This window comes from Pogona vitticeps, chromosome 5 (assembly GCF_051106095.1).
Source record: "Pogona vitticeps strain Pit_001003342236 chromosome 5, PviZW2.1, whole genome shotgun sequence".
In the NCBI taxonomy this organism is placed as follows: Eukaryota; Metazoa; Chordata; class Lepidosauria; order Squamata; family Agamidae; genus Pogona; species Pogona vitticeps.
Window position 1 is genome coordinate 148,977,565 of NC_135787.1, and position 12,879 is coordinate 148,990,443.

General features: G+C 39.6%; 1 protein-coding gene across 11 annotated transcripts in view; it reads left to right on the forward strand.

The window, feature by feature from the left end:
- NAV3 (neuron navigator 3) overlaps positions 1-12,879 on the forward strand; it is a 630,491-nt gene that overhangs the window by 591,288 nt on the left and 26,324 nt on the right. For 8 of the 11 annotated variants that reach the window (XM_073000344.2, XM_073000345.2, XM_020804110.3 and 5 more), the window contains 5 exons: positions 2,200-2,283; positions 5,624-5,735; positions 7,564-7,685; positions 8,326-8,346; positions 9,431-9,603. In XM_073000344.2, the coding sequence (XP_072856445.2) occupies positions 2,200-2,283; positions 5,624-5,735; positions 7,564-7,685; positions 8,326-8,346; positions 9,431-9,603 (512 nt within the window). The remainder of the gene's footprint in view (positions 1-2,199; positions 2,284-5,623; positions 5,736-7,563; positions 7,686-8,325; positions 8,347-9,430; positions 9,604-12,879) is intronic. The other 3 variants (XM_073000341.2, XM_078376938.1, XM_078376940.1) reach the window with 1 other exon arrangement.

Here is a 12,879-nt window from a genome sequence, read left to right on the forward strand (position 1 = left end):
ATTTTAAAATTACAGTACGCCAGTGCACAGAGCATTTGTTTTATCACAGATTTCTAAAAATCAATACCATTGACATAGTTATCATTTTGAATATATCATATTTTTCTGTGTATAAGACGACCCAATGTATAAGATGACCCCCACTTTTCCAACGCCAAATAAGAAAATTTGATTGCTGCTGTCCCCCTCCACTTCCTAAGCTTTGCAAAAGCAGGATCAAAGGGCTGCAGAAGTAGGGGGTGAAAGCAGCGATGAAAGGGCTGCAGGATCACAGCGCTTTGATCCTCCAGCCCTTGAACCCAGACAAGATGGAGTCTGCATGTGGGTGGCCCCAATGTCAGTGGTTTGGGGAACTCGCTCTCTTTGGGGGGGGTGACTCGTTCCACAAAGAATTCAGTTCACAGTCTGGGGCTCCATCTTGGCCCAGTGCTTATGATGGAGACCCAGGTAGCATCCGTGGTTCAGTCTGCCCACTTACATCTTTGGCAGACCACCCAGCTGTGTCCCTATCTAGATGTGGGGGCACTTACCACGCTGGTCCATGTGCTCGAAGTCTCAAGAATAGACTACTGTAACACTCTCTATGTGGGGCTTCCTTTGAGACTGATGCAGAAGCTACAGATGGTCTAGAACACGGTGGCCAGGCTATTAACAGGGGTGAAAAGATTTCACCATTTTTCCGCCACCTTGGCCATCTTACACTGGCTACCTATCCGCTTCCACATTGATTTCAAGATGTTGACCATTACATATAAAGCCCTTAATGGTTTAGGGCCTCGATACCTGGCAGAGCACCTTCTTCTGCTCAGTTCCACCCATCTCACCCACTCCAGTCAGGCCAGGTGGCTGAGGGGCCTAATGCCAAGAGAGGCCCGGTGGGAAAAAACTAGAAATTGGACCTTCTTGGACCTGTAGAGATCCACCTGGCTCCCTCACTGAGGGCCTTGAAGACTAACTTGAAGACATGGCTGTACAGGCAGGCCTTCCCTACAGCCATTACCTAGCCTATCTCCTCTTTTCTTTTTTCAGTCTTCTTCTATATCTTCTTTTTTCCTTTCCCATCCTGGGCTAATCTGGATTTTATCTTAGTTTATTTTTATATTATATGTAAACTGCCCAGAGTAGACATGTTCTAGATGGGCGGTATATAAATCTAATAAATAAATAAAATAAATGAATCCATGACTGCTTTACCCCCACACTTCATAAGCCCCACGGGGCTTTACCCATCCACTTCCTAAGCCCTGTGGGGCTTATGAAGTGCAGGGATAAAGCAGCGATGAAAGGGCTGGAGGATCAAAGCCCCATGGGGCTTAGCAAGTGGCGGGGGAAACAGTCATGAAAGGGCTGCAGGACCAAAGGGCTGCGATCCTGCAGCGCTTTGATCCCTCCCCCCCCTTCCATGTATAAGACGACCCTCGGTTTTTGGTCTAAAGACTTTAGATAAAAGTGTCATCTTATACACCGAAAAATACGGTACACTAGGTTGGTAGTAAATCCATCACCCTTTACCCTATTGCACAGATGGGTTATTTTGTGGAGAGAAGTTAGACAAGACCACTGACTCAAATAATTTAAATCTCAGACATATTTTATCTATTGAAAAAAAAATCTAAAAGTGTTTTAACTGACTGGCAAATTTCATTAGGTAACTTAACCACAGAAAGCAAATAATCATCTTCAAGTACAGTGGTGCCTCGCTAGACAGTTGTCTTGCGGGATGAAAAACCCACAAGACAATTGGTTTTTGTGATCACTATGGTGCCTTGCAAGAAGTTTTTTATATGACCGTGCTTTGCAAGACATTTTTTTTAGACAGATGCATAGGGAACCTCATAAGACGATTTTTTCACAAGCTGACGATTTTTGCAGAACAAATTAAAATCATCTTGTGAGGCACCACTGTAATTGGAAGATAACGATGTGGAAGGTATTTTGGGGGGCAGAACTGGAAAGGAAAATAGCACCATTTCAAGAGCTCCTGTGGGACATCCACATAGTCTCATAGCCCCTCAGACACCACCTGAAAGATCACACAATTGCCGCCTAAAACTGGAGAGAGGTGAGATATGAAGAAGACATAATATTTTGTTGGAAACAATGACATAGGCGCGTAGTTTTCTCTGCAAAGGTACACTTGAGCACATTTTGTAGGCTTTGTGGAATGCATTTCAACAATTTCCCTCTCTTTTCACACAGGCCCATCTCGTAGCAGCTTTTGAAAAAAGCTTAGGAAATATGACAGGGCGGTTACAAAGCCTAACAATGACAGCTGAACAAAAGGTATGTTTGAAACAGCAGATGCTTGAATATGGAAGAGTCACAAGATTATATTAAAGTTTGTACTGAAAGCTGGGTGAAAGGACAGCTGCAAGAATAAACAGACGGGTGCATCTTCCTTTCATGACCGTTACTATCAAAGCTTCATAAAAGCTCAATAAGAATAACATTATACACCATTAGGTTTAGCTTAGCTCTGTCAGAGGGCAGTGTGAAGATAAAATCTTTCATTTCCAGTTTTTAATTAAAACATTTGTGACTCTGGATTTAATCTGTATTGAAAGATTCAACCACAAAAGCTAGTCATAAACTAGCTTACGTATTTGTTCCAGACTGACAGCATTTTTAGAATACGAAATATTGGACAAAAGAAATATTCCATAGGTGTTAGCCTTTTAGCAAATTTTGTCTGGAGTAGTGGATTTGGTTTTCACTGTGCTTTTCAGAGTGTTCTACATATTGACTTACAACATGAGGAGCCTAAAGTTTAAAATGCATAAGATTATATGCATTTTATGATGGAAATATTAATGCATAACATTAAAAATCTGAAAGTAGTTTCTATGCCGTAGCCTAGAGCTAAAAAAGTGGGCCAATGGCTTATCAGTGTGCTGCTAACCATCTTTTAACCTTGGTTAAGTGTTTGGGAGAGACAAAGTTTCACTTGGTTCCTTCTATCTTTGCTGTTCAATATGTTTTCGTCTCTCACCTCTTCCTTTAGTGCTGCTAAAACATTTTACTGCTTTCTAGTATTTTCTCTAGTAATACAGTAGGTGGATCTCTAGCACCTTGATTCTGAATCTATTTTGCTTTTGATCTCTTTTAAAGAAGTCACAGGAGACACCTCTCTGTTTTTCAATGTCTCTCCTGACTCATAAAGTTGGGATACACACGTAAAATATGAGACTTCATTTTTCTTCTGTGAGCTTTCAGAAGGGTGTGCGTTTGTTTTAAAACCTTTATCAGTGAAATGAATTTTGCCTATTCATTTTTGTAGTAAAATTTTACAATTTTCAATAAATAAAATTTTTTCTAGTTGATTCATTTTAAGGCTTTGCATCAAAGGAATTGATTAGCATCAGCTAGAATTCTGTGTGCAGCTCACCAAGAGGTCACAAAGATGCAAAGGAGTTGAAGGCTGGCAACTTTTCAAACTTGTGAACCACACTGGGGTTTTATTAAAATGAAAAGCAGTATAGAAATGTACTTAAAGAAATATAAATTTAGTTGAGATACCTGTTAAGTTTGGTCTCTGCACCTCTTTCAAGAGCCTGCGTAATGGGGACCCTTTGTTCTAATACATACGCAAAGACTGTCAAGGCCTAGATGTGTGGGTGGTGATGTAGAAGCCTGCCTGAATTTTTTTTATTCCATTAAAGTTTAGAAATATAACATGTACAAGCTGGACAGTCTCAAATGGATCTCTCATTAAATGTGAAACACGATAGATCCCTATTTAAAATGGGAGCCCACTGTATCCGAAATTTGGCAGATGAATATTCTGGTCTTTGAATGGGCAACATTTTCATTCTTGAGGTGAATGTAATGGGATGGGGAGGAGCAGTGTTCTAATGGCAAGTCTGGACCCAACAAGGACCATCGCTCACCCTTCTCCTTTAGCACTTGAGCCCACACACTTACATAAAGACACATATCCTATCTCCATTTCTTTTTTAAAAAAACTCACTTCTTACACAGGCACACATACATCATTCCTCATTCTTCCTAGTACTTCGTTACATGTTCTCACATGCACATGTTTTCCTTTTTGGTCCTTATAAAGCCAGGATTAGGGCCGTCATACTGTGACAGGACCACTTTGGAGAGGGGTACGAGGTTAAAACTTCCTTTCACCGTTGTTTCCATTGCAGCCCAAATCACTGATCACGCACTATAGCTTAAGAGCAAAGAATAGCAATATCTTTGCCATCAACCAGCTGGATAGCAGAAAGATATGGTTGAGTCTCCCTGGGGGTCAGTAGACTACAAGGAAAGTGTTTCAAGGGCAATGTATGCTCCAGAGACAGCATGATGGAAGCAGACTATCTGAAAATTTCATGAAGTGCAGATGGAAACCATGAAACTTAAAGGCAGCAAATTATTTGCTGTATCTTCCATTCAAAACAGTTCAAAAATAATGAATGAATGCAGCTCAGCTGAATGGGTAATGAAATCCATGGAACTTTGACAACAAAACAAGTTACAAACAGCAGTGTTTTCCTTTGTATATTCATTGTTTCCAACAACTTACTTAAATAATGGACAGATCTGTGAGAATTAAGTTCACTAGTTATTTTTCTTCTGTTAGGAAGACATGAAACTTGCAGGACTTATGTTTTACATGATGATGACAATGTCAGGGAAGAGTGCCAGATGAAAAATGTTGGCACATGAGGAAGAAACAATTGTCTCTTGTGCCCTAGGAACTGGGTGTCTGGAAAACCACATTGTTGTTATGTGCTGTCAACCCCCCCTCAAAAAAAAAATTGATGGCAATCCTATGAATAAGCAGTCTCCAAAATCTTCTGTCTCAACAGCCCTGCTTGGCTGTAGCAAACCCAAGACTGTGACTTCCCTTGTGGAGTCAATCTATCTCATTATTTGTTTCTCCTCTTTTACTGCTGGGTCAGGAATCTGTTGTAAATAAGACAGTAGATACACTCTGCCTTTAGCCCACCTCTAGCTAAGAAGCATAGAGGTATTCCAGACAAAAGCATTTCAAGTCGGAAAACAGCTCTTGCAGGTGTCCTTTAAATATTTTAATGTCTCAAAAGAACTTTCTATTTGATCATGCCACATTTTGCAAGACTTGAGCCTTTCTTTCCCAAAGAGATTATACCAGTGACATTCACATTCACCTCAGTAAGCTTTCCCAGACATTTGAGCACATGTCCCCCCCCCCCTGGCTTCCTTCTCCTTGCAGCTAAGGCTAAATTCCTTCATCACCTTTAATCCCAATTATATAAAAATGAAGGCAGAAAGTAGCAATAATAAAAGTACTTTTAAAACTGTGCATTATACATGTTAAACAATTGCTACCAAAGATGAATTTTGTCACTGTGCCTCACGTAAAACAGAATATATGTTTCATATAATATCTATTATTCCACCCCAACATCAATTCTTACTGCACAGTACCTCAGAGATTAACAACTTCCAATCTGAAGGCTTTGATACACGAATTACTTGAGATGAGAGGCATGTAAGGAAAATATTTTCTCCTTACTTTTACCTACAAGTACAGCATTAAAACTTTGTAAATTTTTACCCCAAGGTGTGTGTGTGTGGGGGGGAGACATGGTTACTGTGATGCATGTTGAGCTTTTTCCTGCTCTTCCCAAAGGAATCAGAGCTCATAGAACTACGAGAAACCATTGAAATGCTGAAAGCCCAGAACTCAGCAGCACAGGCTGCTATTCAAGGAGCATTGAATGGCCCTGATCACACTCATAAAGGTATGATGTTCTGTTTCTTATTCTCTGTTGAAGCAAGAATGGATTTGTTCTCCAAGGAAGTGCTAGACTACTCAGTTTCCATTTGGAAGAATAGTGTGTGTGCCAGATTATGAAATATTCTCAGTTGTGTTAACTGTGTATGCAGTGTTGGTAAAACTCTTACGTACAGCTTACAATTCACAGTATTCCAAGAATCTTGGTTTTTATCAGACTTCTGTTGAAAAATCACAAAATGATCCTAAGTGTAGTTGAGAATGAACAATATGACATACAGTGATTCCTCGTTAGACAATGATAATCCATTCCACTGAAATTGCTGTTTAGCAAAATCATTGTCTAGCGAAAAGCATTTCCCCATTGGAATGCATTGAAACCTGTTTAATGCGTTCCAATGGGGAAGAATTGTCATTGTCTAGTGAAGATCAGCCATAGGAAAGCTGCTTTGCGAACTGCCGATCAGCTGTTTAAATAGCTGTCTTGCAAAGCTTAGGTCCCAAAACCACCCGTTTTGTGAGCATGGAGGGAGCTGTCAAAATCGTCATCTAGCGAAAATCGGTTTGCGAAGCAGGGACCAAACATTGTCCAGCGAAATTCCCCCATAGGAATCACTGTTTTGCGAATCGCTATAGCGATCGCAAAAAGTCAATGTCTAGCGAAAAAACTGTCAGGCGGGGTAACTGTCTAGCGAGGCACCACTGTATTTGTTTCAATCAAGCAGAGACCATGCAGTTTTTTGCTTGGAGTAAAGGACGAGATGGTGCCCCTCCATTCTAAGTCTAGAATGGCAGTTGAACATTGTTTGGCACTAGTAATGGGTAGGGCCCTCCATAACATTTGATGGCAGAGAATAATCCAGGGTTACAGGATTATATCTACAGCTCTTCTTCTAAGGCAGCAGAATGACTACGTAGCTCAGGAGAAACAGCTGGGAGGCTGACCTTCATAGCATATGCCACGTGAGGTGGTTGCCTCATTTCATATAATGATCATCACACCCACAGCTCTTGCTGACTCCAAGCCAAGGCAAAAGGTCAAGGAAGGAAATTCACTGGATTTTCAGCCTGCAATGGCTTTTAATGTTTTACCTCTCCATAGAAAACAATGAGGTGAATGATTGAGACAGGAAAGAAAGTTAAGCACATGCTTCATTTGTATCCATTGAAGTCAGTGGTGTTGAAATAAATGAATGGGGAACTTTGATTGGATTATGCAGAGTGGCGTGGATCCTAGATTCGCTGTAAGGGAATTTTTTTGCTGTGTCTGTGGTGTCCAATGCTGTGACCCACTCATTCTCAAGAGTTTCCCCATTCCTCATTAACAAATTTTCGGAAAACGTGAGAAGAAGAAGATAGGAATGCAATCCCATTAATATGAATTTTAATTTATCAATGGAAAAAATGAGGATCCAAGCCAAGAATAGTGAAGCAATCTGTTAGGCAATTGTCACATATGCCATATGTACTCACAGCTATAAAATGAAATATGAAACTGTGGCTATATGGCTGCACTGGTTTTGAGAATCAGCATTTGGTGCTGGTTTCCACTGTCCAGATTCCAATGCTGCTCTTCCTTTTCCACACCACACAATAAGAAGTGACTAGGGCAGGTGGTGAAGACAACACAACTACCTTTCAGTACTAAATATGGGTATGCAGGAGAAGAAGGTACTAAAGCAGCTGTTTACTTTTCCACTGGACCCCATCGAATTTACAGCAGAAATGTAGGTCTCTTTTCAGAGACTCTAAAATTACATGAACTGTTGGAATTTTAGAAAATGAGGTGCCTCAGAAATATGCATTCCTGCCATTTTGTCCGTTGTGTATTCTAGATTTGCGAATAAGAAGGCAACATTCCTCTGAAAGTGTTTCCAGCATTAATAGTGGCACCAGCCATTCAAGTATGGGCAGCGGTAATGATGCTGACTCCAAGAAAAAGAAAAAGAAAAACTGGGTAAGTGATCTACAGATTGATGTGTTTATTGACTGCCCTTTTGTGTTGCGCCCTATTTCATAAAGAACACAACAGCCAATGTAAATAACAATTTTAGTGAGTTTTTAAATAGAAACTGCTGGATAACTCAATGGTTTAGGCATCTGACTATGGAGCCAGAGGTTGGGAGTTTAAGATTCCCACTGGCCCTCCTTGAGAGGGGCTGGATTCGATGATCCATAGGGTCCGTTCCAGCTCTGAGATTATAATAATAATTATGATTATGACACTGCTAATACTGCTATGACTAGTTAGAGATGAATTTGTTTGTGCCTAGTGAGGTACTAATGTTTCAAACCAAAGCAATTTGGATCACTGTAAATGTCAACATTTTCTAGGTTTGTGATACATTCTATCAGATTGTTTTACTGTCCATAGTACTTGAATAGATCACGAAAGAAACCTGACAGGAATGTTTGAATATAGATAAACTGTATGTGAGCTTATACCTATCAAAAGGACTTTAAATTTTACTGAAATAATAGGAGAATTTACTTTTGTTGTTTAAAATATGTTTATTACACAGGCAATATTTTAAAAATACTGATTCCAACTTCATTCCCTTGATTTGTAATTGCACACTCTTTCATGTTTCTGCAAGGTGAACTCTAGAGGAAGTGAGGTGAATATAAACCCCTGGAAAATTTGGCATGCCTCTCAAAGAACTCTATCTCAGCATGATTGCTATTCATTTTGGCAGTAGGCTTTTGTACCCTTCTAAAACAGATTATTCTTTATGTCTCTTTAGTTTTTTTTTCCTCTGTTCATTTTACCTTCAACTTTGAAATCAGAAAGGGGGAGTGTTGCCAAAATCCATTTCTTTCTCATTAGAAAACCAGAAAGAATATAAAATTATGGTAATCCAATCAGTGCCTACACTCCCACTCTTGGACTTATTTTTGTAGAATAAAATGCTTCAACATTTAGTAGAAGAATGATTTGGTAATCCAAGCACGTATTTTGGGAGGGGGGCACATTTTTCACTTGGTATGAGTTACATGTGTTCATAAGATTTTGACAGCTCAAAAATAACTGTATAACGTGCAATGCAAACGTAACTTTTGCCATTTCAAATCCTGAAATAAATGGCTCTTTGGCTATTCTGTCCCTTTCAGTAATGGATAAGAGCTTCTAAAACAAAAGGCAATGCTTGTATATATGAACTTGCTTCTTTAAAACAGAACTGCAGTAAATGCCTCCTCTTTCCTGACCCTTCCAGCTTCTTGCCAACCAAATAGGCAAACATCATATTGCAGCTTAAATATGCTTATTTCTGATCCATGCTATTGTAAAGTAGCGGTTCTCCAGAAATCATACAGAAAAATCATACTGATTGGAAACATTTTAAAAAAGACCAATAATTTTAAACAATGTGGCTATTTAAGACCGGTCACCTTAAAGGGAATGCCCAAAGAACAGGCTTCCGCAGGAGGTGTTGGGTTTTAAATGAGCATCTGTTTAGCTGTACCACTTGATTCTGCACTTTTTCCATAGTACTGTGCTCAATCAATTTGAGAAAGCACTCTGTCATTTTGTGTTCTTAAAGATACTGTACTGCGTATGTTAATACCTTGCTTTATCTAAGTACTTACCTCAGGCAGTGGCTAGATTGGCACCTGCAAACTAACTTTTTCAGTCAAACATAAAGTGAACCAGCTCATCAAAGGCAATCCACATAAATGCATTTTCTTTTCTTTTCTTCTTAGCTAAGAAGTTCCTTCAAACAGGCCTTTGGGAAGAAGAAATCTGCCAAGCCTCCTTCCTCACATTCTGATATAGAAGAAGTAACAGATTCATCTCTTCCATCCTCACCCAAATTACCCCACAACTCTGGAGATTGTGGAACTTCATCAATAAAGCCATCCCAGTCAACGTCTGCGTATGTTTTCCACTTTCCACACAAGTCTTTCTTGGAAAATATTGATTTTGTTAGAGGAACAACCTTTGAATCAGTAATTGGTATTTCAAAAACCTTGAAATTTCCTCTGAACTTTTGATCGTCTGCCTCTTTTCAAAATTGGGCCTCTTCACTCATCATTTCTAAATTTGCCTATGTTTCTGATTACTCAGGCAAACTCTCGCTTCCTGCATTTGTCTGCCGCTTTTTGTACTTCCCTATAACTTTGAAAAACATTGATCTAGCTTTCCTTTTTTTTGTGGAGGCCAATAATATTATGTTCATGAGTTTTCCCTGTCATTCTCCGTTCCTGCCTCAGAGCCTTTCAGACACACCTCAACTCCCAGAAACAAGAACAATCAATGTGCAGTGTGGCATACGTTTTCATGGCTCTGACCCCTGTTGTACCAGATGCATGAAGTGCTACACACACTTGATTGTGTCTGTATCTGTGCATATAAACAATACACATGGAATAAGGAAGAGAAGAATGATGTTAAAATATGTGCTTTATAGAAAATTTGTAAATGAGATCTAGTCAACCACATAGGAGATGCAGAGAGGATGTGTTCCACTGTTAAACAGTAATGAATCAGCACTGCAAAACTCCTTACATATGGCCAAAATCACCTAAGGTGTGGAACTAGTGAAACAGCTTTCTCAAGTGAACTAACAATTTTCCCTCTTTCTCTTGTTTGATGCTGGCCTTTCCAGTTAGCTGGGGTTTTGACCATCAAAATACTTAAACACTATGCCAAGAATTGTTGGATTATCTAGGCAATAAAGCCCTGAAATGTTCTTATTTCTAAGGATTTACTTTCCATATTGAAGGCAGCAGTTTGTCAAAACTGACTGTCTAGGTTGCCTCTTAGGCCCAACTGAACAGAATATTCAGCTAACATACAGTATTTGTTCTTCCAGTGATTGAATTTCCCCACAGCTGCATACCTCAGCAATGGACTAGCAAATCAACCCTGTGTTTAACTTTTGATGACTTATCACAAAAAGAAGGCAAGCTAATTTACAGGTCACAGAGGTGTGAAATGTTCATGCTAAGATAAACAGATGTCTTTTGTCACTTAAGGAAATTTGGCTTCTAAATGGGAGCTGAATTTGTTGTCCCATTTGACCTAAGTTATCTCCAGAAATGGGGAGGGAACAGGCAGTCCCAGGGGCCCAAAGGCAAACCCACATCCCCATTTAAAAAAACACACACACACACACACAAACTGAAGATGTCCCCTTATGCCCTCTAAGTGAGGTGGGGGTCAATTTCTCTTGATCTGAGTGGATTCAAGCATACCACTTCCACCGTAGTTTTTATTTTTAAAAATATTTTGGGCCAGTAAATGAGATAAGACTTTTTCAGTTCAAAGCACACACACAATTTTTGTAACAACATGGGGATGGATGCAGCCCTTCTAGATGTAGGGATAAATGTGTCCAGCCTCCAGACCTCTGGGTGTTGTCTGCTCCTGCCATAAGCACTCAAAATTTTGTATCAGGATCCCATACATCCTATGTCAGTTCAGGCTAGATGGCATCACTTTGTACTGTGAGGTAAGGCCAGGATGGGATCAAAAATCTGAATGCTTTATCATCTCAGAAAACATCCTGCATGTTTAAAACTGAGCTTTAAGAGAAACAGACTGGTTCAGATGTCTTGATTAACAAGTTATATGTAAATTCAGGCACTGAGATTGTGATGGCATATACACTTTGTAGGGAGAAGGGCCTTTGAACTCAGCAAGACTCACAGGATTGCATTTTCAGACATTTGCTTGAAGTCTGATTTTGGGGAAGGGGTATTCATTCAACACAATGATGCCTGGCACAAACCTATCTTTGCTTTGAAACATTTTTTTGTTTAGTTTATCATTCCATTTCCCTCCAAAACCTCTTGTATTTTCATTCTATTGCAGTTATTTTCCCCCCTTGCACCTAAGCCTCATGTTCTAAACTGTTTCCTTTGCTTTCTTCCACTTGCATCTGTCTGTTTAATACATGTATATGCAGGTCATCCCTAATCTGGGCTCCAAAGAAAAGGCAAAACGGTCATGTGATCTACAAGCATAGATCCCGGTAAACTGGCATGTGGGACTTGAAAGTATACAATGGTCCCTTCCCCCTTCCTCTTCAAAGTCTTTGTAGTTACTCACTGGAGAAGGAAATATAGAAGTTTTGGGTTTATATTATAGTACCTGATGTAGAGTAACATGTAACCTACAATACACAGAATATTATTGTGTAAACTATGAGGATGAAATGCAGTTCTATATAGGCATAGCAATATAGCATAGCAATATTCTTTGTTCCAACAGGCAAGGATACTTTCATCAAAAACTGAATTTCTTTAAGTTGCATCTTATATGCCTTCAAGGGAAAAAAGAGAAATGATCAAGCTTCATTTTGCACAGACTGTTCATTCTCTTTATATGATTATTTTCTCTTTTGCGTGTAGAGCATTCTGTAACTTATAGAGAACAAAGAGAAGTCTCATCAGAGCTATTGGGTTGTGGTTATATCTTTTTTGCAACAAAAGAAAAAACAGCAAGTCAGAGCAGAAAATTCTAGATAAAAATTGAACTAGACCACTACTCCACAAATATATCATTTTATATTTCCATTTATGGAGAAGAAATATCTGTATTGAAAAATATACTCTGTTATATGGAAATTCGAGGTAATGTGACATTACATTTGTGAGCATACAGCCACATTTGCCATTCACTATATGGGGATTTAGTTACAGTGGTGCCCCACAAGACGGGCGCTCCGTTTGACGATGAAATCGCATCACGATGAACTTTTTGCGATCGCAAAAGCGATCGCAAAACGGTGTTCCCTATGGGGGAATTTCACTTTGTGATGATCGGTTACCTGCTTCGGGAACCGATCATTGCAAAGCGATGATTTTTTAAACAACTGATCGGCGGTTTCAAAATGGCCGCCGGGTAAACAAAATGGCCGCCCCACTGTGTTTTCGCATGGATTCCTCACTGCACAGGCAGCGAAAATCGCCGCGCTATGGAAGATCTTCGCTGGACGGTGAGTTTGAAGCCCCTAGGAACACATTAATCTGGTTTTAATGCGTTTTTATGGGCTTTTTAAAATCACATCACAATGTTTTCGTTCTACAGCGATTTCACTGGAACAAATTAATGTCGTGATGCGAGGCACCACTGTATATGGTGTGGAGAATTTCTGTGGTGGCAATGGACATTTAAGATGTTTGCTTACAATGGTGGAGATCCCACC